General features: G+C 50.2%; 1 protein-coding gene across 2 annotated transcripts in view; it reads left to right on the top strand.

Annotated features, from left to right (window-relative positions):
• The first annotated feature begins 649 nt into the window (after window positions 1-649).
• The window catches only part of COQ8A (coenzyme Q8A), a 35411-nt gene continuing 9465 nt past the window's right edge, over window positions 650-26595 (top strand). The window contains exons 1-5 of one of the 2 annotated variants that reach the window (XM_016201430.2): window positions 650-731; window positions 17316-17501; window positions 20787-21194; window positions 21451-21517; window positions 26290-26364. In XM_016201430.2, coding sequence (XP_016056916.1) covers window positions 17325-17501; window positions 20787-21194; window positions 21451-21517; window positions 26290-26364 — 727 coding nt within the window. In that variant the 5' untranslated portion in view covers window positions 650-731; window positions 17316-17324. Of the gene's footprint in view, window positions 732-17315; window positions 17502-20780; window positions 21195-21450; window positions 21518-26289; window positions 26365-26595 lie in introns of both variants that reach the window. The other variant, XM_016201429.2, reaches the window with a different exon arrangement.

Genomic DNA, 26595 nt, shown 5'->3' with positions numbered 1-26595 from the left:
CTGGGGGCACGGCCCGCAGGCTTCCTGATTTGGGGATGCCACCCGCAAAAAGCCAACGCGCTTAGCCTGAGGATAAAGGACAAGTAGGCGGGGCCGGGGGCGCCGAAGCGCTTTCTCCTTCCTCCAGCGCTCGGGGGAGGACTGGGAGGGGTCTGGTGACACTTCATGGCGGGCACGGGGCAGGCCGCGCGCGGTCCTCAAAGCCTCGCCTGCCGCAGTCCCATCCCCTCCTTCCACCGCCTCCCTTCCAGGCCCGCTCCGAGGCCGGCGAGCAGCCGCGAGGAGGTGACGGCAAAAGGCGGGCCACCGCAGCCTCGTCCGCTCTGCGCCATGATCTCGGGCGCACGAGCCCGGGCCCAGCAACCGCACAGCCGGGCCTTCCACCCGGGCTTTCCTAACTAGGGTAAAGGGCAGCGGAGAGAAGAAAGAGAGGGCCGCGCGTGCTGGGGGGGCCTCCCATTGGCTGCTCTCGTTCCGCCCTCGATTCTGATTGGCCACGGGTCCAGCGCACGGATCGAGCACGTTCCGCCGCACCGCGCGGCGTTCGGCCGGCGACGGTGGCGCAGCCAATGGGAGCAGCCCTCGGGGCGGAGCTGCCCGGGGCTGCCGGCGCTTGTCTCCCAGCGCGCGCGAGTTAGTAAACAGATCCCGGGCGCGCGTGAGGCGCTTGCAGTGCGACGACAAAGCGGAGGCTGCGCGAAGGTGACCGCGGCCCAGCTTCCAGCCCCGGGGTAAGGCTGCCGCCCGCCGCGTGCTCCAGCGCCGTGTGCCTGCGGCCAGAGCTGGGCCGTGACCCGCCTGGGCCGTTCTTGCATCTACCTCAAGTGACCGCGCGGCTTTTCCTTTAGCGGCTTTCACGGGCCGCGAGCTCCGGTTCGCGCCTCGGGATGCAGGGTAGGGGCCCTGTAGATGTCGCCTACCCCGCCGCCTGCCTCAGGGAGGGGACGAGAGCGGCGGCCGGAACCTTGGGCTCCTGGATCGCGCCGTGCAGTCTCCGTGACGGACTGTCGGACGCCGCGTCTCCTCGGCAGCTTTCCTGCCTCGCTTTTCTTGATAAAATTTCTCTTCGCTCCCGGGCCCAGACCCCTTTGTACTGTTCCAGCGGCTCTAACCGGCCCTGGTTGCAGATTTTTGTCAGAATTTTGACTCTCTTGACCCGAGCCAGCTGTTGGGTGTCACAGGTGGGGATTTTGGGGTGACTTTAGGAAAGTGGGCCCTTTGTGGTCCTTTCCTCCGTTCGCTTTTCTTTGGCCCTTCCTCCAGCTTCTCGAAACATTAAGGGTCTTGTGAGTGGTTTGGGTTTAATTGCCTAAACGCGTGCCTTTCCCTAGCCTTTCCGCCCCCTCCGCCATAGCCAGGCCAGTTCTCCCATCTGCTTTGGGAGACGGGCAATGCTGAGGGGCAGGACGGGGGGCAGGGTGAGAGAGGTCAGCTTCCAGAAGGGCGAGAGACGTATGCGCAGCCCCTTGGGAAACTTGTCCACCCTCCCTGCTCACTTGGGCCATGGGTGTGCGTGACAGAAGGCCGAAGAGCTGGGCGTGCCAGGCCTACCTTGTGCCAAAGGATTTGAGTATGCATTGATACCAGCCTGCCAGTTGTCATGCTGTTGGATGGGTGGGTCATGCTCGTAGGAGGGACCTTCTGAGAAGAGATGAAGTGGGGAGGGGGGCTGGTGGTTCAAGGGAGCAGCATCTTTAAGACTCTGGCGATGACTCTGGGCATTTTGTTCAGCCTTGCAAATAGTGCAGACGAGGCAGGGTTGTTATAATTTTTGGTGTGACCTCAGGCAACTCAGAGGAAAAGTGAACCAGGTGCTATGAGCACTTGCCTGTGTGTCACCTCCAGATTATCGACAGTTTGGACCAGATCATTCTTTGTTATGCGGAGGGTGAGCTGTGCATTGTAGGGTGTGTAGCAGCATCCCTGGCCGGTATCTATTAGATACTGGTAGTCCCCCCTCACACACACACTAGTTGTAACCAAAATATCTCCTGGAGGACAGAATTGCCCTTAGTTGAGAACCACTGAGGTAAGACTCTAAAAGAGTATCCCCAGGCGTTCCAGAGGCCTCCTGGGACCTGCCCATGAGTAGTTGAGAGGTTTAGAAACAGGGAAATGTTGTGCCCTCTGCCCTAAACTTATGTAGATTGGGTTTTAAAGAAGACCCCGCCTCTGCACCTGGGGGGATAGGTGAGAGTTGGGTGGTAGAAACCCATGGGCTTTTACTGTGCCTGCTGCATGCATGGCAGTGACTGGCTGGGTCAGGAGTGCAAAAGAAGTGGAAGACTGGTGGTTTTATCTTTCAGGATTTTGCAAGATTGTGGGGATATGCATATGAAATAACCAGGGGACAGTTTTTAAATATTGAACAAACAAATTTAAGCTGTCCAAATGCTGGCAGAAAGGCCAACTCAGTTTTCCACAGGTGGTTTTTCCAAGGTGATGCTTTACTCATCTTCACTTTTTAGGGAGACATTCCTTGTGTCTTGTGATATGGGAGGGGGTCAAGCCTGCATCTGCAGGGAAGAAGTGTCTGGCTGTATTTCAAACATACGTGTGAGTCTATTTACATGTACCATGTTCCTCTCCATGTGACAGGCCACACTGGAGGCAGTGGTGCAGTATGGACACGTATATAATTTATGCAGTTCTTTTGTAGTTGATTGAAGCATCAGTGTCAAAGACAGTGAGCCATTTGTTTTCATGCAGAGGAAGATGCTTTAATTCTGAGTCTAGATTTTGCCTTCAGTATAACCCAGAATTTATGCCCTAAACTGAGTCCTAAATGGATGGAATGCAGAAAAGGTGAAAAACAGTGATTATTGTACAGGGCAGGGAAAAACATCCTAAGTGCCTAACATGAATTTCCCTTTCTTCTTAATTGATCCTGTGGGGATGTATCAGGAGTTTCCCATAACATTCCTTGGTTAGTTAGGGGGTCTTTTGGGTGCCCTGGGTTGCTTGTAGAAAAGAATCTGGACAGGGAGGTCACATCTCCTTTCTCAAAAATAAGTTTAGAGAAGTCTATTATTGGGACGCTCCAAGCTCAGCGGGATAATTTTCCGTCAAGAGCCATGGACACTGAGTCATTATCTTTGTTAGTTGAAACAAGAGCTGTGTGCAAAATTAGACAGGACTATTTAGATAGAGAGTTGTCTTGATCTGACAGTGGCATCTGGAAATAGTTCCAGCATTCCTGCTAAATAGCAGCCAGGAAACTTGGGAGAGCCAATGGGAGTGGGGAGTTTGAGATCCTGCTCCTTCTAGAGTTGCACCTAGAGGAGGGGTGGGCTCTGCTGATGCTGAGTGAGATGTATCTGGGTGGGATCTCTCCACACTTTGCAAACCTGAGTGGGTATCCATTGGTCTGTCCTTGAGCATATCGTTTGTTGTGTGAGTACACGCTCCTGAGCCCTTGACCCTTAATTTTGAGGTCAGGATCTCATAGAGTATTGAAGGTTGGAAATGACACTGAAAATCTCTCTCTATTCTTCATACTTGGGTGTGACTTATTTTTAGTGTGTGCATGTGGTGTTTTCACTCAAATTACCATTTCAGGGTATTGTAGACTCTGTTGTAGTTGAATAGTGACTGAGTTCTTTTTGTCTTGAGAGCCATCGACTTGCTTTTTAAAAAAATTATTTATTTATACCCTCCTATTCCCACCTGGGCTGGAGGAGAGGGGCAATAGCTAGTCCAAACCTGAAAAATCCCTGTGTGCCCTCAGGGTTGGTGCTCCTCCACATGCTGTCTCTGAAGAAAAGCCCACTCTGAAATTGTGGGTGGATCTGGTTATTTACTCCTCATTGAACAAATATCGATTGATTATCTGCCTAAACATAGCAATGGAATATAAAAGTGAATAATACTTGGGTCCCTGACCTCAGGCAGTTGTAGTAAGTGGTATGCAGATACCACCTGACTGCTCGAAGTGTGGTTTGGACAAGGGACTCTGGGTCGGACCACTTCTAGCTGATGGAAACTGCGAATGCTTCTTGGAGGAGAAGGCTTTTTAGCGGGGCCCCTGAGAATGAACAGGATTTCAGCAGGAAGAGACAGGAGTTTGGGGGATGGGCCAATTTTCCGAGACTCTGTGGTGAAGGAGCAGGTTTTATTTTTCCCCCAATTTGTTGCAGACCAATGCTTTTGCAAGACAGGAAGAACTTCATGGCAATGCTAAATGGCTATAAAAGTTTCTAAGTGCTTGTTCCTGTTATCAAGGATGACAGTACCAGTCCAAGGAGCAATCTGAGTAGCACTGGTCCAGGCAGCAGGATCTTTGAACAGAGGCGGTGGGGTAGGTGAGTACAGTCTAGCTGGAGGGTAGGGAGTGTGAGGGGAGTAGTTGGGGGCTGGGCTAGGGAGCACATTGGGGTGAAGCAGCCTGTGCGATATGCCCTTAGGAGTTTAGGTCAGACTAAGCAGCATTGCTGCCAGCTGTGCTTCTGTGACATTTTATCTCAGCAGTGGGGTAGAGGGTCAGGAGGGCTTGGTGTAGCGCTCCTGGTAATTTGCAGCTGTCAGTTCAGTTCAGGCCAGAAAATGTTTCCTGAGCACCCACGACTCACTGGACTCACTTGATTCGCTCATCAGTCTAGCTGCAGGCTGAAGGGCCCTGGGAGAGAGAGGGAGTCAGCTCCCTGCCTTGGTATGTGCACTGTTGGCCTGGGAGACAGTGTGGTTGTAGGGCGGATTGCACAGGATCCTTTAGGTTCTCAGCTGTGGGAACCCAGGTGCAGTGAGTGCTGATTCTGATGGAAAAGGGCTGGGAAAGCAGCTTCCTGTACTGGGAGGCCTGGGAGCTGATGCCTGGAGGAAGAGAGAGGTTTCTGTTGGAGAGAAAAGCTCTAGCCGAGGCAAAAGCCTGGCCTGCCAGGTAGGCATTGCTGTGGGGAGGTCACTGGGGCCAGCAGGTGTGTGCAAAGGGTCGAGAGCAGGTCAGAGTGGACATGGAGGGAGCCCAGGGAGGTGCTTTGTGGGAAATGAGGTGCCCTGAGTCCCAGGTGGTGGGTGCAGGGGAGGTGGACCGCGAAGCACAGATCCAAGAGAATAAAATGTGTGCAGATAAAATTTCCAGACTGTGACTGGTTGGCCAGCCAACTGAGATTTCTAGTTGTGGGGAAGCGCTTTTTGATGTGTGTGTATGGGGAGACATGTAGGGGTTGAGGTGGCTGTGGGACTTTTCTCCATTTTTTTTACTAAGAGATAATTTCATACAGTAAATTCACCCTTTCTAGTGTGAGGTTGTGCAGTTTGACAAATGCTTATAGGCATCACTACAGTCAAGGTATAGAACATTCCCTAACCCCCCCCCCCCATATTCCCCTGGGCTCCTTCATGGGTGCCTGTGGGACTTCAAGGGGTGATATGGTGTGTGCATAAACTGGGTGTGTACCAGAATTAATTGGTTCAGTGGTCGAGATGGCCTGTTTGGCCTGAGAACAGGGATGCACAGACTTGGGGAAGTTGTCTGCCCACGGAGAGGCTGAAGCAGCCCAGGGAACAGTGTAGATAAGCAGGGAGAATGGGGACCAGGTTTGGGGACTCTGTTGTGCAGTAGGTGGGAGAAGAGAAGCTGATGAAGGAGCCCCGGATGAGGGAGAGTGAATCATAGGAACCAAAGAGAGGGTTTTAGGGGAATGTGTGGGGCCAGCAGGAAATGCTGAGGAGGGTAGTGTTTAGTGTTGGCTCAGGTATATTGAGCCATCAGGGGGCTGTTGTGTTACAGAGGGCTTGGGGTGGGGCCAGGCACCGTGTGCTGGGGGAGAAGGAAAGATGGGAAGTGCACTCTGTCCTTGGGAGATGTCAGCCAGCCAGAATGAGGCTGAAGGAGAAGCCTATTTGGTGTGTGAAAACAGAGTAGGTTTGTGGGCTTGACACAGAAGATGTTGTGGAAGGAGAGATTGGGGGCAAAAGAAAAAACAGGTGAGGGGGCAAGGTCCTGGTGGAGGAGGGAGAAGGGTATGGTAAGTGTGGGGCAGAGATAGGATAGGGGAGGGGAGGTTTGGGGTGGTCTGAGGTGTGGGCCAAGGGTTTGAAGATGCTCACATCTGATTGCCTCTGTTTTGGAGGGAAACAAAGAGGTCAACTTTAGAGTGAGTGAGAGGCCCTCTGATTGATGTGAGTGGGGCAGGATGGGCTGGTGGTAGTGCTTGAAGAGAAAGCCAGGCTGGTATCCTACCTTAGGTGCCCTAGAGGTTCTGCTCCTGCCAGCCTCTGAAGAGCTGATTGTTCCCAGTAGGTAAGTGAGTATGTGAGTGTGAGTGTGGAAGAGAAGGAGGGACATATTTCCTGGTTGTATGAGAAGGGACCAGCTCCTTCCTTGCTTACTACCTCTGTGCCATCCCACTGGATTTCCCCAGAGGTGTGTTTTCTGAGAGAGATGCTGTATGATTTCCACCTCTCCACCTAAGAGAAGCAGGGTCTGCCCTCCCCACTTGCTATTTTTATAGAATATCTAGAAGGGTCAGTACTTGAATTCTTTTGAACATTATTCTTTTTAGACCCCCTTTAAGTCCCAGTTTTCAGAACAGCCCTGTGCTATGCTCTTTGTCAACCTTCTGCACTTAAGGGGTAATCTCGGAACTGATGATCATCTAGGTCAGTCACCTCATTTCACACTTGAGGAAAGGAGGAAATGCAGGCCCAAAGAAGAGAACTGGTGTGCCCGAGGGCACACGTGGCTGTTGCCCAGCATCGGCTTGGAACCCAAGCTTTGCTGTCCATCCATCAGCCTTCGTCACACTACTCATGCTGTCTGGGAACTAGAGTGCTGGTGGCAACATTTCTGTCATCTGGTGGGCTGGATGAGAGGTCTTGTGGATTGTTCACACACAAAACTTTTAAGTTAAAGTCCAGAGTCTGAGGTCAAGCCTGGTGTTTGTTTTCTGCCTGGCACATTTTCTCTTTGGCGCCGATCCTGGCTCACAGGAGGGTGAGGTAAGAATAGATTGCCCTATGACCGTAGGTGGTTACTGTTTGACAGGTGCTGGAGCAAATATCTTATATCTTTGTGAGATTGACAAAAAAGTGTGTGGCTCTTGCTCTCTAACATGTTTACAACCAACATTTGGTAAAGCAAAGGGCTGGGCACCATTTTACCGTGGGCCAGATCTGCTGTGTTTCCTGTTCAAGCCTGCATGGAGTTCACTGTTAGCGTGCCAGGCCTGCTATCTTTTTCCCCTCTTTTCCCTCTCCGTTCTCTTATAAGCAGGGAGTGCAGAGAAATAGAGGAAGCAATGGAGGTGCCTCATCCTGTATGCCCCCCCTAACTCCTAGTGTCTGAGTGTATACCTCCAGCAGGCTCGAAACTGACCTGGCCCTGCTCCTGTGCAAGTTCCTCTTCCTCCATTCTCTGTTCTGCCTCCACCTCATAAAAACAGCTGGCTATTGCTGCTATCTATGGCTGTACATGGAGAGGCAGGGTGTCTCATGGTGGTTGTAGACAGAAAGAACATTTCCTTGATGCTTGGCACCCCTGGTTGTCTCTTTGGTTCTGGGTTCTAGATGAGAGAGCTTGATAAGCTAGGGAGCACCCTGGATGCATATGGGTATTAAACTCTTGGTGTGGACAAGGCACAGTGCCAGATACCATGGGGAATATAGAACTAGGTAAGAGAGTTCTGCTCTCTCTAGGAGCCCTGGTAGCCAAGGAGCTTTCTGGAACGGGGTGTTTGGCCAGATGGCCTTTGAGAACCCAGCCAGCTCCAGGACTTTTATGACTCATAATTTTCTGCAACCAGGTTTCAGGGCATAGACCTTGCTGTGCCTCAGGGAGAGTGACTGTTGATTTTGAAAAATATTATTGACCTGGGGGCAGGCTTCTTATCTCTTAGCTTCCTAGGCAGCAAGAGGAAAGGACTTGAGCCTGGCATTAGACAGGCAGGGATAGGCCAGCACCTGACAGCTTTGGGACTTACAGGAGATTTTTTTACCTGGCTGAGTTTTATCTCATCAGCAAATGGGGACAGTAATACCTAACAGGGTTGTTGTAGGATTAGGAGTAATATAAAGTAATAGACACACAGAGGGGAATAATACATGGTAACTGTTCTTGTTATTAATACTATTTCATTCAACTATTAAATCTAAATTGAACTTTCGAGGGAAAATGAAGTCGTTAGCCTAGAAGACAATTTGAGGCCCAGAAACGAATTTTTTTACTTACAAGGCAGGACTCTACTGGGTCATCCAAAAGCTACAGTGTCAGATCCATGTGAGGTCCATGTGTTTACCAGGGCAAACAGGCCAGCCTGGTGTGGTTCACCAGGAGGCATTCATGCCCCACAGTAGGGGGCCCTGTGTGGGTCTTATGGTGGAAGCAGCAACGTACATCCCTGTCTGCCTGTGTCTCTCCCTCTAACCCAAACTTCAGTTCCCTGTGCACACACCTGGTGCTTGCCTGGCAGGGGGGCTCTTGTTAGGGATGCAGTGAAAGTGCTAGAATGAAGGACTGGTTAGAAGAATGGTAGATGGTTTTATACCTACTCAAACTCAACCTATGGACTGACAGTGGGATTTGTCAGTTTAGGGTGAGGCAGGGGTATGGCTGTGATCCTCCTAAAACGGCAGAAGGAGGGAGTAGAGATGTAAAGGAAGTCTGCTTCTGACACCCGTTACACCCACCAGACCTGACTCCTTCATGAGCACCATTTAGGGGCTGCCCTGAACTGGGTGATCCAGTAAAAGGTAGGCACCACAGAGCCCCCCTCCGCTTGTCAGGCTGTAGCCCCAGGGCTCTCTGGGAGTGGGCAGCTCTGTGTCTGGTGAGGTGAGCCCATCTGGGGGAGGCAGTCAGGGATCTCAGCCTTGTTGGGCTGTTCTGATACAACTCTAAGTGACCTTTCCAGATTTCCCGGGACAGTTCTGGTTATATTTTTCTCTGTTGTGCAAGAATAGGGGTCAACAAAGTTTCTTCAAAGGGCCAAATAGTAATATTTTAGGCTGTGAGGATTTCTTAGCTCTCTCTTGTAACTACTCAACTCTGCTGTTATAACTAAAAAACAACAACAACAAAAACCAAACCAAAAATACACCAGAAACCCAAAATAGCCATAGACAATACATATGTAAATGAATGAGATGTAGACAATACATAAATGAATGAGCAGGTTTGTGTTCCAGTAAATACTGATTTACAATATTTCACTCAACTGAGGGTTGTGGTTTGCTGACCCTGACCTGGGAGAACACTAGTCATACTACATGTCTTAACTTTTGGTGCAGAAAAGTGTGGTCACTGACTTATTACATTATTCTAAATTAGGACCTTATTTTTTTGGCAGGGTGGGGGGAGTACCCTTTATTTCTGTCTTTTAACACAGGGGCTAGCATTAGACCTGCTGCCTGCCTGTGCCAGGTGATTTTCTCATCACTTTCTGAGAAGGGCAGTTGAGCCTCTTTCCCCAAAGTGGAATGGCCATGTTCCATCTTCCTGGCGGCCTGTTAGGAGCAGTTGTCTTCTGATGAAGTTCGGTGGCTAAACAAGGGTGTGGAGAGGCATTATTTATAGCATTCTGATCTGCTGTCTAACCCTCTCTCCATTTCTCCTGGGACCGATACTTAGGACACAGAACAGTTTCTTAAAATTACACATTTGTGTGTCTGCTTGTGTTTTTTATTTTAACAAATATTTAAGATTATTTTGTATATTTTCTATTATAAAAGTAGTGCGTGCTCACTGTAGAAAATTTTAGAAAATATAAATAAAGAAAATGAAGAAAGTAAAAAGGATCTATCATGACCACCACCCAGAGAAAAACACTGAGTGTTTTGCACGTGCTCTCTCCACCATCTATGTTCGTTCCTTCTTCCCTCCCTTTTTTCCTCCCTCCTTTACTTACTTTCTTTCTCCCTGTCCACTCCAAAAGGAAGGATAATACTGTTTTGTAATCTGCTTCTTTTTCATTTAGGAAATATAATAAACTTTCTTATTTGTTAGTAAACACCTTTCACAGTGTCATCTTAAATGGCTGCATAACATTCTATCCTATGGGTGTACCAGCATCATTCGAGGGCCATACAAAATTATCAACCTAAAAATTAGCTATGAAAATAGTTCCTAGATTTATTGAATTTTGAATGCTGCCTGTGGTTGCCTCGGCAGAGCCAGACCAAATGATTTCCAAGGGCAGGCCATAAGGCCCTCGGGCTGGATGTTCCCCACCCCTGATTTACATAATCTTAGTGTTGTGATTTACATTCTTATAGCTGAATTATCATGCATGCTTTTTTAAAGGAAATGCAGTTTGACAGATTTTGGTCAGGATTCTTGGATAATTATCAGGCAGAACAGCCTGGGGAGGAGAAGGGGAAAGAGGACTTTCTGTAGACAGTCAGGTTTGGGACATTCTGGAGGTGACTTGCAGTTGTGGGGAATGAATGACTCTGGTGGGCTGTCTCCCATTATGAAGGCTTGGCTCACCAGGCCTGGGCTGGGGCCAACTGATGGGAAGGACAGAGGATATTTCTTTCTCTCCTCCCCTGGGTTATTTGTCATGTCCCCAGTTGCCTTTGAAAATTGATAGCATATTAGGATATTTCTGAACTTGCTGACAGAGACCCTGAGGTCAGACCTCACTCACTAGGTAGAAGCCTGGAGTTGCCTGAGATATTTGAGTGATGGTCTCTGGTGTGTGATTTTAAAGGCCTAGGTGAAGAGCACATCTATAGAGATTTATAGATTTGTTCAGAAGTTTAAGTCTTTTCCTTAACACATACATTCTTGAGTCCTTGGAGGAAACTGTCAACTGGTGTTTCCTTTTTTCTTAGAGTTAAAGAAAAATTTCAACCATGTGAAGGAGCTTTTCAGTGCCCATGCAGGCTAGAAATTGATTGTTCGTGCCCAAAGTAAAAAAGATTGTTCTTGGCTGGGAGGGGGCAGAAGGCCACTTGGGAACCCCTACCCCAGGGCCACCTGAAGATCATTAAACAGTCCTTTCTGAAGAATGCTGACAGTGACAGTCTTTAGAGTCCCGTAGTGGCTGGCTGTGTGGGTCACTGTCTTTAAGCTCATTCGTTTTTGATGTCTGTTTTCAGTTTCTTGAAGGAAAAATGGGAAAGGAAGGAGCAGGTGGAAGGTTTGCACTAAAGGACAAAGCCAGACTTCCGGGGAGGGGGTAGCAGGGAGAAACTCTTCATAAAGGATTTCTGTTCAGATGTCCCGCCTGGTCTTGAGTGTGGGCCCCCTGTGCTCCTTTTCCCCCTCTTCCTCCAGAACAGGGTTCTCAAGGGAAGTTCCCAGACCATCAGCTGCAGCAGCACCTGGGAACTTGTTAGCAATGCAGATTTTCAAGCTCGGTCCCAGACCTACAGAATCAGAAACTGGGGGTGGGGCTCAGCAGTCTGTGCTTTAACAAGTCCTCTGGGTGATTCTGATGCCCACTAAAGCGTGAGAACCCTGCCTCAGACCAGACTTTTAATGAGGCTTTTGATTTCGTGTGTAGATTAAAAACTGCAAGCAGGTGGAGCCAGTCCCAGAAATGGCAGGCTTTCTTGTACCTTAGAGAGACCAGCTGAGTTCATTTCATTTAATAAGTATTTGTTACCTGCCTGCTCTGTGTCGAGCATAGTACTAGGTGCTGGAGATACAGAGTGGGGAAGACTGGTGTGGTCCTTGCTCTTCTTTGGTTGACAGCCCAGTCCGAGAGAAGGACAGTTAAACAGGCAGATTTTGAGCATGGTCAGTGCTAGGATGGGGTAGGAACAGGGTGCCATGAGGGGATGTGGATGAAGTTTAGGGATGGGACATGTTGGGGAGGGCTTCCCAGAAGAGGTTGATGTTTGAGTTGAGACTCGGTAAGGAGGAAAGCTAGTGTGTGTTCCTGTGCAGAGGCCTGCAGGAGAATTGGGTTGACCCAACTGGAGCACATTTAGTGGAGTGAACATGGCAAGATAAGGCTGGGGAGGCAGGGGTGGGCTAGTCATGAAGGTTTTTTCAGCCCCTTAGGAATCCCGGAGAGGTCAAGAAGCCTGGGGGTGGTTTGATAGTATTTTCCTTTTATAGTGATTGCTGTAGCAGTAGCATGGGGAGTGGATAGGAGGGGGCAGGGCTGGGGCAGAGAGACCACTTAAGGGCTGTTGCAGTTGCCCAGGTGAGAACATTCAGGTAGACTAGGGGAGGTGAGGAGGGTTGTAGAGAAGTGGGTGGTGGTCTCATTGCTCAGGGTTGGAAGCCTGGGGAGGGAGAGGGAGGGGTGGTGAGGTCAGCTTTGGACAGCTGAGCTTCATGCTCATGGGACATTGTGGTGACTTATATGCTGCAGACGGCTGGACAAAGCCTGCTTAGGAGAAAGCTTTTCAGTGAGCTTTACACATTCCCCAAGACAAAGGGCTTTCTGTGCAGCTTGCTTTTGGGTTCTTATACCAGCCACCCCAAGGAGCAGCTCAGAGTGGGAAGAGACCAGAGGAGGATGTACTGGCGTTAGAGGTACAAATGCCATGGCTTTGCTTGGATGGCAGTTGGTCTGCAATGCTACGCTTTATGGTCGCAGAGGAGATTGAACAATGGCTTAGTAAATTCACATACCATCATTCCTGGCTTGCTGTCACCTGTGAGGAGAGACAAGTGGCAGATGGTGAGTTCTGGCTGTGAAGGGGGGATTTGGGGTGTGTATGGGAATCCTCCCCCCAAAATAAATTTCCCTCATGTAAGTACTGAGTGGAAAAGTATACTCTGCCTTCCTCTGCTTTATGCTTGTCAGGATTGCCTGTTATATTTATTTTGTAAAAAGCACACAGCTCATTTCCCTATTGTTGCATGTTATTGTATCTGGCCAGGTAGACAGCACTTTGTGAGTCTGTTCTCCAACATGAATGAGGTAGTATCTGGGGAAGAAAGAGAAAGTTCAACAGGAAAATTTCCTCTGAGTTTGAGGAACTCCCCTGCCAGGGGATGCTGCTTGTTCGTCTTTCTCAGTCTCTGTCCCTGGGGAGTGGTGAGCTGTGTGTATTCTAGTTTGTTCTCTCTCTAGACAACATCTTTATTTACTTCCTTTATAGCACTTTAGCATGTTAGGACCAGAAACAGGGCCTGGCTAGCCAACCGAAGTGCTCTCCTACTGAAAGAGATAAAGAGACAAGTAACATGCTTAGTGTCAGCAGCGGTGGTGGAGCTGGGACCCTTGTCCTGGCTCCTGGGGCAGTCTTTTCCACTGGTCAGCCACCTTCTCATACTGGCACGGGAGCCTCAGTTGGCCTCTGGCCATCTCCCTGGTGTCTGTGCCCATTTTAAATGTGCCTGTATGCCACCACAGCTGTGAGCACCCCAGGGCCAAGGGCAGGTTCATCCTGGACCTGCACAGACTGGCCCAGAGCACCAGGAGGAGACGCTAGTGAACATGTGTTCAAGGAATGACTATATGACTGTATTTTGGTGCTGGTACCTTGTGGGCACTCCCAAATGTGAGTACCCATCCTCCACTCCCACCACTTTATTTGTTTGTGCTCACCTTGCACTTTGGGCTTTCCTCTCCTCAAGAAGAGCAGATGGGCACCAAGGCCTCTGGGGCACATGATGCTGCCAAGTAGGCAGAGCCTGCATACTCCATGCCTATGTTACTCCCAGGCCAGGTCCTGAAAACCCATTTAAGGACCAGCAGGATGAAGTCGGGTGGGGTGAGGGCCCTGATACTTGTAGATGAAATTGTGGTGAGGGTAAGATTTTTAATTCGTGTATTAAATGTATTTGGGGAGCTTTCAATTTTGTTTAAGATCATGATGAAAGGTCCTGGTGCAGCTGGGTGCCTGGTTCTTGTGCATTCCTGGATGGGGTTTCCACCCAAATTCTGGATAGCTGAATTCTGAGTCACATTGGGATTCTGGTGTGAGAGCTAGAATTTGTGAGACCCAATCTTTGAAAACCAGAAGGTGAGAAAAGTTATGGAAAGATATTTTCTTCTGGCAGTTGTTCCCCTTCCCTCTGCTTTTTTGAGGGTAGACACTCCTTTGCAAAAGAAAACCAAACCACCTGGTATTGATTAGAGTGAGAACGGTTCACTTTGAGCAGAACAGCACGTGGGAGGTTTGGGTACAGCCCCAGCACATTAGATAAATAATTTTGTCAAAGGGGTACGGGCACAGGCTGTGGTTTTGAAATATACATCCACATGTGAATCTCCTCACGAATGATAGGCTGTTTATTAGCAACATCTGTTGATTTGAGAAAAGCAGGGTTTGCATCACAATAAGCTGGAAGGTATATTTCTGTGATGTTATTTCTACCTGAGTGGGTCTTCCTTCCAGAGGAGATGGTCTAGTTATATTTCTCCAAATGGTGCCCACTGTCTAGGGTGAGACTTGTGCCCTCTGTGAGTTCATTGGGTGTGAGGACACAACCATTTAGGCAGGAAGAAAGGCATAACATTACTTTATAATGTGTACTTTTAAAAAGATAACTTATTTATTTGCCATTTTGAAAGTAGGATATATGAGCTAGAAAGTTAGGAAAATACAGTTAGGAAGAGACTGAAAGAGACCATTATTACTCATATTTCCCACATGCAGGACTTTAAAGAAGTTTTGGTCATTAACATTTTAATAGCATCAGTGTAAACTAGGTGCTATTCCGTCTGGCCTGTCATGGAGCTGTGCTTAGTGCTGACATACTTAAAAAACGAGAAGAGTGCAGGACCAGAAATGGATCTTTCAAATTGAACTGCCATTGGTACAGTGGGCCATTCAAGCTAGAGTAGGGGGAGTGGGCAAAAAAACCAACACACACACACACACACACACACACACACACACCCACACACACACCACCCCCACCTCCACCCCCCTTAGCACCTTTGCTCTAGTGAGATTTTAGTGTGTGGTTTTGATAAATAGGATGAGAAATTCAGGAAGAATTAGTTTTAAGCCTGAAAATAAACTCTGAATTAATAGGTCTTAGGAAGTTTTAGGGAAGATTTGACATGAGTTAGACATGGTAAGGTTTTGGAATTGTTGGGGTCTGTGGCCAATGGGAGACTTCTGCCTTATTTATCTGGATTGGATTCAGAGGTGAGCAAGGGAAGGCCTGTTTTGGGGTACCCCTGGGGCAGTGGGGTATGGTGTGTGGTCCTGGGGCTACTAGCAAGGGTCCTTCTGATATGTGGCTGGGGCCCTGCCACCGCCATTGCATGTCTCTGATATCTCTTTTGAAAACCTCCTTCCTCACGGGTCTATGGGCCTTGGTGGGTACTTTTTTCCCTGGACTTGACGGTGTGCCTTCATATCGGGATTGGGGCCAGGGGCTGGGGAGTTGTTGAGGGCTGGCACCAGCTGCATTTGATCTCTGATTATGTAATCTCTTGCTAGTCCTAGACGTTAGAGAATGTCTGTGGGGCTTGTTTATTTTAGTCATCAAGTACAGGAGCCCAGAGGAAGCCTGAAGTATGAAATGGCACCAGGTGATGGGCTGGGCTAGCCCTCCTACCTTACTCTCCTGTCTCTTTCAAGGGTATGGTCGGTCACCTTCTAAAAACCTCCTTGGTTTTAGTTAGGATGCAGGTGGTCCATTTGTTCCTGAGCAGTGCCCTCTTCCTGTGAGGGTGCCTCACAGTCATAGGCCAAGCATTTGGGGAAGCAGCATAGAGTGGTGGGCACAGAGCAGACAAGGGCCAGGATCAGGCCCCAAGGCCACCATTCAGAAGTTGAATGACCTCGACCAGTTAGTTAAGCTCTCTGGCTTTGGCTTTCTCTTTTTAAAATGGGGGAATAATATCCATGCCATTCAGTTGTTTATAAAGATTAAAAGGAGATGAAGTATGGAAAGCATCCAGCCCAGTACCTGGTAGCTAGCTATTCTCATATGAAGGTGAAGTGTTCCCAAGGGCAGGTTATGGTAGGTCAGCTCAGCTCTCCAAGACTCCTGTGCATTAGTGGGTTTCTCTGGCTCTCACTACAATTCTCCTTTTAAATAAAAACAACTGTGTACCCTGCTCAGGAGCAGAGATCCCTGCAGAAATCCTGGGCTGACTGGGGCTGCTCCCCTGTGAAGGGCAGGCAGGAGTGATCCTGCCTGCCATCTTCAGAAGTCCCTGGAGTTCTGGTTGAGGTCTTAGTGCTCTTACCCTATCTTCTAGTATGTGCTTCTATTAATTAGTGTAATAAGAGGGAATCCACAAGGTGTCTCTGTGACCATCCTCTCCCTCCTGCTGGCCCGTACCCTGCATCCAGGGAATATCTTGCCCTTCTCAGCCTCTACATGTTTGTTGATGCAGGTCCCCCGCCTGCAGGGCCTGCCGCCCAAACCCCTTTCCTCTCGTTTCTGCCCTATCTCTGAGACGTAGCAGATCCTAGGTCTTCCATGCCCTGTCTAGAGTGCACCTTCATTGGGGTGTCCTGCTGTTCCTTTCCTTTTTGTGGTTTTTCTTCAGCCCCAGTTTGTTAATAGGACCTTATCTTACCCCTCCTAGCGCACAGCACCCTAGCAGGCCTCAAGAAATGCTTGGGTGATTGACAGCACCCCCTCCCCCCATGAGGCACCACTGTGTACGGCGAATTTCAACCTCTTTGACTCTGACCTACATTAAGAAACACATTTTAGACTGTGAACTCAGTAGAGAAAAAAGAGACAGAAGCTCATGTGTACACACAAGGGAAACAAGCTTCACAAGACAATCCTACCTATAGTACCCCTGACACTTCCTTTTCACATCATGTCATTGCATTTTAATGCAGGTTAGGATTTTCCAAATGGATTCACTGTGGTCTGGACTGCGGTTTGAAAACACTGGCTTGGTGAATAGTTGAGTCTGAGGGAGGGGATGGGCTCTGGTTTTCCCTCGGTGTGTGGGTGTCTGTCAGAGGCTTCACTGGGCAGAGCGAGAGCAGCTGGGCAGGGACAGGCAGTCCCTGAGGAGTTTGGGATGGAGCCCCAGGCCTGCAGGGAACTGCTTTGGGAATAGGTGCTCCCTCCCCAGCCTACAGTTTGTTCCAGAGGAGAGAGCCCTGGACTAAGTCAGTACACCTGATTCAAGTCCTGGTTCTACCACTTGGTGGCTGGGAGACTTGAGGCAAATCACTTTACCTTTCTCTGTCTCATAGGGTGTTTCACAGGGTGTTTCATAGGGTAGCTGTGAGGCCTAGGTAAGGAAATGCCTGGAGCACAGCCCTGACCCCTTGGAACCTTGCATTCTGCTTAGTGCCCTGCAGTACAGGGAGCTGACCTTGAGCCCTGGGCCCTTCCCCTCTCTTTTCTCTGTCAGCCTGGATCAAAAGGGAGGTCAGGAGAAACCAGTCACCTGCCCAGAGTTTGGGGTAGAGTTCATCAGTGTGTGACCCTGTCTGAGGTGTGGTGCACCCCTGCCCTGACTTGGCCTGCTCTCTTCCAGCTCTGAAGGATGGCTGCCATGTTGGGGGACGCCATCATGGTGCTCAAAGGCCTTGCCAAGCTGACTGAGGCGGCTGTGGAAACCCACCTGCAGCACTTGGGCCTCGGAGGGGAGCTCATCATGGCGGCCAGGGCCCTACAATCCACAGCTGCAGAGCAGATTGGCATGTTCTTGGGGACGGTGCAGGTAAGGAGGCTGGTTCAGGATGGGTGCCAGTGGGAGGGGAGCTGGACTTGGAGCTCTTGGTGAGATCAGGACACAGCCAGGGTCTCTAGTCTCCTTGTGGCCAGGGCCAGAGAGCCCACTGGTTAGTGTAACCCGCTGTCCTTCTGGGTGGGGCAGGGTCCCTGTGTGAGACTGCTAGGTGACTCAAGTTTTAGTTAAAGGATGCTTCACAGAGCTGAGAAGAGGCCCAGCACACTTGTTAGATTAGTAATTCACTGGCACTCATTGACTGATGCAAGCATGGGATGCAGAGCTCAAGGGTGAGACCAGGCCCTTTTCTGCCAGGGGGATCTCAGGTAACTGGCCATGCTCCCTCTTCCTGGTCTATGTCCATTTTCTGGGCCTGTGTTGAGGTACTGAAGAGAGGTCTTTTTAATTTGGGAAATTTAAAAAATCACAGAAAAAAGTAATTCTTGCCTGTGTTCTGTGGGAGACAGCTGAAAGGAACCCTACATGCTTCCTTCGCTGAAGCAATTTTTTAATAAGACAAAGCACTTTCTTCCTGTTTATCTGATGTATATTAGTGTTTTTTGTTGGATTGATTTCTGTAAAGAAGTGATGGAAGCCATCCACTGTCTGGGCTCAGTGGGGTCATGGCCAGGTTGGGAAACATGTTTCATTGGATATCACACGTTAGAATGGAGCTGTCGCAGGAGCCTTTGTGTCAGTTGGGTCTCCTCAGGTTTCGAAGGCTTTTCCCGCTATGTCTGCTTCATTTTTCTGCGGGTCGCTGGGTCCTGCTTGTGAGGCTGTGCTCCTTTCCTGGGTGAAAGCTGAGGACAGCTTCACCTCCCGTCTTCCTCTTGTCTCTCATGCTCTTTTGTACCATGGTCCATAGAGCCTCTGTGTTTTACCATCCAAGAGGAAAGTTTTAAGTAAAAGTGAGTGCTGGAGAGGTGATTACAAACAGAGCTTGATATATGGTGTAACACTGCACAGTCCCCAATAACTGTTCCTGAAAGTCCAAGGGGATGGGAAGGCTATGTGCATGGGCACATGTGTATTGGGAGTTATACTGCAGAGGGTGCCCTGCCACCTCTCTCCTTCCATTTCTCTCTCTGGTTGGCTGACCCTTTGGACAGAGGATACTCGAGCTCCTCCAGGCTGAGGCGATCACAGACTTCAGGCTTCTGGTTAGTCTTAGTTTTTGGATTCCCAGCAGGGGAGGCCCTGCTGTTCTCTAAGGGTTCAATGGCAATATGTGACTTTTCTCTCACTCTACACAAATGCCTTTGACTTCTGGAAGTCTTCGTACCCGTGACCTCATCCGAGCCTCACTGCTGTCCTGGAAGAGGGGGCAGGCCTAGATGCCTACCGCATTCTCACATGGGAAACTGAGACTAAGAAGCTTTATGAGAGGCCTGTGATTATTAAGTGGCAGGATCAGAGTCGTGCACCCTCTTCCCAGTGTAAGACGCTCTGTTCTTGCCCTCCCTCTGTTGAGGTGGGGCTGTGACTCCGGCCATCTTACTTGGTGCCTTTTCTAGTGAGGAGCCATTGTCTTCCTGTTGGATGTTTTTGCCTGTGGAACACTCAGGAGGTATAGTTGCCCAGCTCACTTGGGCCTCCCAGGAGTGAGACAGAGTGGGGAGACCTGGGCAGATCTCCCTGAGAGGTGAGAGGGGCCCCCTGCCTAGTCTCCCACATGCTGTTTCCACAGACAGGCATGGCAATCTTGAGGTGAGTCACTTAGAGGAAGGAGGGAGAGACTGTCCCCCACCATGAAGACGACACTCAGTGGGGCGATGTTCTCCATTGTGTTCCCATTGTCTCCCTCAACACTCAGATTCCTGTGCCTCCCTTCTCTCTGAGGGGATGGAGGGTCAGCTAGATATTGCAGAAACCTCTCCCTCCAGCTCCTCCAGGGATTTGTTCACATCTTCATTCACTAGATACCAAGACTGGTCCCATTGAGACACTGAGTCCCCTTTGCTGCCCATGGGGCCTCACAGCCACCTAAACAGGTTATGGTAGTGCAGGGCCAGGTGGCCATCACAGGAGTCAGGGGGCAGAAGGAGGAGCCTCTGCTGTGGCTCTCAGGGACCCTGCCTTAGTCCTCTCACCCCAGTGCTTCCCGGCCATCTTGAGAGGTACACAGAGAACCCAATACAATTTATTTCTGCTCTGAGAAAAGAGCTATTGGTTGGCCAGCACGGCAGACCTTGGCTTGGGACCCCTGCTCTGTCACTGGCCTGCTGGCGGGCCTTTACCAGATTACTTCAGTTCTCTCAGCCTAAGTTTCCCATTTGTGCAATGAGAGCCATAGCCAAGTCTCTTACCTTGCAATGGAGGCAAGTGCAACATCTTATAAAGCTGAGAGTGAGAAGGCTGTGGATCTACTGCCGTGTCTGCAGAGCTGCAGGCGGCACGCTGTGCATTGAATCCACTTCAGTGGAACGGAATCCAGGCCACTGACCTCCCTTCAGGAGTCAGTGCTGTTCCAATTATAGCCTACTCGGCACTATTCCCCTGGTCATGTCTGTGGCCCCCATGTAACTTTGACTGTAGGGAGTCCTATTTTTAGATGAGGAAGTAGCAGAGAAAGGTCAGGAACTCATTCAAGGTCACTCAGCGTTCTAAAGTAGAAAGAACATGGGCCCAAAGGCCAGGTCTTGATAGTTGTTGAAAGAAAAACGTACCCCCAACTCCCAAGGACAGCCAGGCCAGAGCTGGTTATGGCAAGTCATCCCGTGAGAGCCTCTTAAAGGCATGCCATGGCTGACTGATGCAGCTGTGTTTGTGGTGAGGAACTCGCCTGGAGTGGTGGGGTGTCTACATCTGCATGTTGCCCTTGCCTGTCTGTGGTTAGGCTTTGACTTCTCAAAGGTCTCCTGTCTCTTGCCCTGGTTCACCCTCCCCAAAGCCTTGGAGGCCTGTCCTTAGCCCCGATTAATAGGTGAGGAACTTGCTAGGAGTGGTAGTAACTGGCCTGGTCCTGGCCGGACACCCAGCAGGTCTCAGTGACTGTGTGGCTTGTCTGGGATCATACAGTGGAGCCCTGGCAGAAGCAGGACTGGAATCCGGGGCTCCTGGCTCCAGGGCTGGGAAGGTACTGCTCACCTCCAGAACTGACCACAGGCCTCAGGAGTAATGTGGTATTACCCTCTGGAGGACTGGAGGGCAGGACAGTGGTGGCATGCTGTCTTGTGCAGAGAAGGATGTACAACGGGGGTGGTGGTGGTGGTGGTGGTGGTGGGGATTGCCTCTTGTTCCTCTCATACCGGCTTTTGTTCCCCGCAGGAGCAGGAGAAGCATGAAGAACCTTACATTTCTGAGAGTTTTGATGACCCAGAATCAGAGTTCCACTTCTCAGGGCCAGGGGCCGAGGGAGCCTCTCCAGACTTCTCTGCAGCCTCTTCCCAGGACCAGTCATCATCTCCACCCCAGGATCACGCTGGCAGAAAGGGTCCAGCTACTGCCTACGTTGACAGTGGACCCTTTAGGGAAGCTGGGCTCCCAGGCCAGGCTGCCTCTCCTCTGGGCAGGGCGAATGGGAGGCTCTTTGTAGACAGCAGAGCCCCCTTCTCTCCCACTGGCCTTCAGCAAAGGTTTTACCACCAGGACCAGTCCTCTGTGGGGGGCCTTACGGCCGAGGACATTGAGAAGGCCCGGCAGGCCAAGGCTCGCCCTGAGAGCAAGCCGCACAAGCAGATGGTGCGTCTGGGAGGGCCCCCCTGGAGTGGGCCCTGAGCGGTGGTTCCCACAGTGGTGCTGGTGTCAGGCCCCCTCCAAAGATGGTATGGTCTGGAGGTTTGGGGAACATGAAGGCCTCTTCTTGGTGGTGGAGTATGCTGTCAGGCAGAGCTGCTTTGGTGGAGGAGAGGGGGTGTGAGAGGCAGCATGAACCCCTGAAGGCTGGTCCTGTCCCCATTCGCTGATTTCCTGAGGTCTCTCTCTGTTCTCCCTCTAGCTCAGTGAGCGGGCTCGGGAGAGGAAGGTGCCAGTTACACGGATTGGGCGGCTGGCCAACTTTGGAGGTAAGGTGGCTGTGTGCCCCTGTGCCGCCTCATCTTGCCTGGCGTGCCAGTCATGGCTTAGTGGAGATGGGGCTACCGTGGGGCCAGCGTGGATGTAGAAGAGGGTGGGGCCCATGGGTGTCCTGGGGAGTGTGGTACTAGTTTCTGGGTATTTCCCACAGGTGGATGATCCAGTTATTGGATTCCACTGTGCCTTAGCTTACCCCTAGGGGTTGGTGTGGCTGATGCCACACTGTGAGTTGCAGCTTTGCTTCTCAGGCCACGCTTGGGGGGCAGTGTCTGCAGCATCAGCTTTCCTACTACTTCAGCCTCCCTTCACTCAACCCCTATGGAGAGTCTGCAGAGGCTCCCTTGGCCCCTGGCCCTGAGAAGTGGGACCCTGGGGTGGGGGGTATGAGCAGCCAGAAGGAGTCTGGGGAGGGGGAGGGGGAGCCTTGGCCTTGGTAGGTGCTTTGCACCATCAGTAGCCTCTTGAACCCTTGCTGACAGCTGCCTGATGCCTGGAGCCATCCTCTGGTGTCTGTGTGCTGGAGGTTTGCCCATAGCCATGATTCAGAGCTGCCCACATTGTTGCCTAAGCAGTTAGCTAATTTCAAGCTTGGAGGTGGCAAGGTGGGAGTAAAGAGGTGCCAGGTCCAGGAAGAATGTGCTATTCTGGCCCCAGAAGTGAGTTCTGGGCTTTCTACCTCTCCCAGAGGTTTTCAAACTGTGGGTTTAATGAGTGTGAAATTAATTTAGTGGGTCAGGACCAGCATTTAAAAAAAACCCTCAAACTAAGTAGAACGGAATTGAATAGAAAAAGATCAGAATTGATATCATAGATGCTTAGAAAGAATTGCAAAAATATTTTTGTTTCAGGGGTAGAAACATACTATTTATGTATGTTCTTCATTGTATTGTGAATATGTGACTTATTGGTGGGTCATTGCCTAAGCAGTTAGAGGTAACACTGCCGGACTTTGTTCTCCTAGGAAACACTTCTAGCCTTTCTTCCTCTCATGAGGGTAAGATGCTTTTGAGGTGTAGACCAACAGGCTTTAGGCTGGTCATTTTTTCAAATACTGCTTCTACCCTGTTCTCTCCCCTCCTCCTGTGACTCCAGTTACACGTGTTAGATCTTTTCCTTTTCCTCTGTGTCTCCTCTGCTCTTTTCTCTGTTTTCCATCCTTTTCTCTGTGCATCAGTCTTACCTCCTCTGCACTGTAAGGTGAGGGAAACTGGATGTTATGGAAGTGAGCCTTTAACAGATACAGTAGGCACTGTAGAAAACTTACCGAAGGCAGCTGAGCATACTTTGTGCATAGCACTGTGGCGGTTACTGCGACCTTCACCCAGGAATTTCCAGTCCAGAACATTAAGGCAGAAGGAAGGGGAATACTGAGTAAGGGGAATAGGAAGACAGAGCGGAAACAACAGGTGAAGACTAGGAAGACGTGAGGATATTTAGATTCTATTTAGAAAGAATTTTGAAATATAATACTTAAATCAGAGGCTAATGAGAAAACAGTGGGTCAGGAATGAAGAGTAGAGGGACTGGACTCTTGGGAATCTTACTATTTTTAAAAGATAAAAAGTTAAGAGATCCTCACTCCCCGAAAAATACTTTTTTTTTACAGAATAGTTTATGAGACTCCATAAGAGAGTCAGTAAATGAGAGACAGTAAAATGAGTAGTGTTTTTTGTTAGAAGACAGGCATTGGTTAGGTTGAAATGCAAAGCTGCTGGCTGTTGTTGCGTAATTTCCTGAAGATTCTGATACAACTGGGTGTGCTATTGATATATGAAGAACAGAGCTCTCTCTGGGATCATTATGCCCCTTCTCCTGTGCTTTTGTGTCTTCCCCATATCAGTGGTAAAATTAAAAACAAAGAAACATTGGGTGAATGGGCATAGTTTGGCTATTATTTAATTTTGCCAAGTAAGGACATTTAATACAAAACAAAACCCACCATCAATTATCATTTTATTAATCTTTCTAAAAGGATATTTTAGCAATGCAAAAGTACAAAGGATATGATCCCAAGATAAAGGTTAGTAAATTGAGTAACTGAGTTTTGTGATAGACTCAACTCCATCGTCTTTGTGTCTAGACACTGATAGAGACCCCACTGTGGCTTCCCGGGGGCCTTGCAGAGTCATCCTGCAGCGGTGATGCCATTGGACCCTTTGGCTGGGGCAGGGGTGTCAGGACAGTAGGGGTGAGAGTGTTTATACCTCCTGTAGCAGCAGTATATGCTTTGACCTCCTGGCCTGATGCCCTTTGTTGACTTGTCTAAAGTCAGGTTTCCCCCCTACCAACATTGACCAATAGGGCAGTTGATTTTTATTGAGGTTGTAAAGACTAGAGTTCCTGGGGTTGACAGGGACTGTGTCCAAGGCCTATTTTGCTCTGGCTTCCCCTCGGAGGGTGGCACATAGTCACACTAGTTTCAGTGCCTGACTTCTTGAGGGCACATGCTGTACATGCTTTTTTTCCAGTACCCAGAGTTCCTCCAGGTGCTCGCTCAGGCAGCCAGAAAGGTACCCTGTAGGGCCAAGAGAAGTTCCGTGCCCTTGGCAGGGGTGTGGGAGCAAGGTTTCTGCTTTATCAGGAGCAAACTTAAAAAGGGGGTTCTTTGTTTTTCTCTCTTAGAAGCTCTGAGGGCGATTAGGGCAGTTGTTATTTCCAGTTACAGATGAGGAAGCTGAGCCATAGTCACCAATTGCCCAGGTCCAAATGCTTATTTGTCACAGCACTGGGACTAGAGCCAGGAGGCCTCTCTCACAAATGGCAGTGTGAACCTACTGCCTGTAATTAGTCCCGTCCCCTGCAGCCAGCAGAGGGCCTGTGTTAGGTCTTCCCCTACCCCAGTGGCCCAGTTTTGGGCATGGAGGGCCAGCTCCAGAGAACCTGTGGGAACACACTACAGGGAGCTTCCCCCATCACTCCTTCCTGGTCCCTCGCCTCCTGTGCTGAGGAATGCAGCCCCCTCCCCAGGGCCTCTCTTCTCTAGTGTCTGGGAGTGGTGTGGAGGATGCAAGTGATGGCAGAGGACAGTATCCTTGCCCAGTGCCTTCTTGTCAGACTTCCTTGTGTGCGGACTTTCTCATCAGCTCAGGATTGTTAGATGTGCTAATAGAGAGAGGGCTTAGGTGTCTTGTGCACAGCGAATGCTGTGTGAGTGCCCTGGTGGTCGTCCCACCTGTAGCTGTTTATTTGCCCCCGGCTATCGCACAGAAACTCCCTGAGCTAACTTGCCTGGGGATCCGCAGGCACGCGTCCTTACTTATTCCTGCCGAGGCACCTTTCCCCACGCCTCCTCCCTGAAGGTGCTGTTTGTTAGAAGGTGTTTTATTTTTTCCTTTTCTTAATCCCTGGTGCCTATCTGGGCAGAAGCCCAGTGGCTGCTCCAGGAAGGGCCATATTTGGCTCTGATGACCTCCAGAGGGACTTCAGGGAGACAGGGTCCAGCCTAGGCTCCCAGATCACATGAGCAGCCCCCAGCCTGGGAAGCCGGCCCAGTGTGCTCCTGCCTGGGGGAGAGCCCTGTTCCCTCCCCTCCCCCCCACGGCTCCCCCTCTCCATTTCTTGACTGTAAAACCTCTGTTTGTGGGAAATGGGAGATGTCTGGAACTTTCTTGGAAGGTGCTGGCACCTTCTCACAGGCTAGGATGGAGGCCAGGCTGTGGGGGCCGCAGAGCAGGTTCCATGACTGGTTCTCCCCACTGACTGTAGCTAGGCTGGGCGTGAGTATGGATCAGAAAATGGAGAGGTGTGCCATTCTGAGGGCTTCAGGGTGCTGATGTGGGGCCGATGGGCCACAGGCTACAGAGCGAGCGAGTGAGCGTGGGCTCTGGGGTATGCTCACCAGGACCTGGTGAATCTGAGGCAGAGGCACGATCTTCCAATAATTGCCTTCAGGTGTCACCCAGTTCTGAGAGAAGAAAGAGTCCAGCTGGGTTCTGGCCTTCCCTCAACAAAGTTCTGGGAATTTCTTCAAGCTTGGCTGGGTCTAGGTCGGAGGAAGAGCGAGTTTTTTCTCAGTAGAAGCTCTTGAAGCCAAGGTCAGGGCTGCCCAGCTGGCTGGGCCTGCTTTCACTGCCTGAGCTGTCCTAGGAAGCCTGTCCGTTAACAGCACACACGCACCAGTGTCTTCCCAATGGTCAGGCTGGATAACCTCTTAACGCCATCTGTCTCTTTTGTAGGTTTTCTTTAGATTTGATCTAGGCAGAGAAAAATCTAGATGCAGACATTGGTGCAACTTGCTAGAGTTTGAAGGTTAATATTATTTATTTTCCTAAGTCAGATAGTGTGATGGGTGGGGTGGAGGTGGGCAGGAGAGTTAAAGTTTAATTGGAGATGTGGCTTCCAGATCTCTGAAAACAACAGGTGTATACCCCCTACTTTTTTGTCTTTTCAATATGTCTGGAGTGTCCTGGAGTGGCTCAGTTGGTTGAGCGTCATCCTGTGCACAGAAGGGTTGCTGGTTCGATTCCTGGTCAGGGCATACACCTAGGTTGCAGGCTTGGTCTCCAGTTGGGGTGCATACAGAAGGCAACTGATCGATATTTTCTCACATCGATGTTCCCGTTTCTCTCTCCCTCTCTGTCCCTACCCCACCCCCACCCCCCCTTCCTCTCTCTCAGCATGTCCTCAGGTGAGGATTAAAAAAAAATGTCTGGAATGTCCTCGAGGGTCCCTGGGAAGCTGAGGTTGGGGGGGGAGACGGCTCACGTAGGAGGCCAGTAGGCAGCAGCCCTGCTCCCATGCTAATGACTCTGCCGCCTCCTAGGTCTGGCTGTGGGTCTGGGCTTTGGAGCACTGGCTGAAGTTGCCAAGAAGACCCTCCGCCCTGAGGACACCTCAGGTGAGCTGGACCCTTGACCCTGGGAGGTGGGCCTTTCAGCCCCCATCTTCCACCTGTGTTCTGGGGCCACCTCATGTCCCACCTCTAGGGACACATTCACCTTGTGAGCTGAGATTTGGGCCCAGCCTCTGCCCATGCTCTCTGGAGCTGCTGGGACAGATCCCACATGGCTCTTCATCTCTGAGGCAAAGGTCATGATACCTCTGTCCCATCTCCCAGAGTCAGCCAGAG

Source organism: Miniopterus natalensis, chromosome 21 (assembly GCF_054644295.1).
Source record: "Miniopterus natalensis isolate mMinNat1 chromosome 21, mMinNat1.hap1, whole genome shotgun sequence".
In the NCBI taxonomy this organism is placed as follows: domain Eukaryota; kingdom Metazoa; phylum Chordata; class Mammalia; order Chiroptera; family Miniopteridae; genus Miniopterus; species Miniopterus natalensis.
The sequence above is the reverse complement of the archived record's forward strand: the minus strand, read 5'-3'. Positions and strand labels throughout refer to the sequence as shown.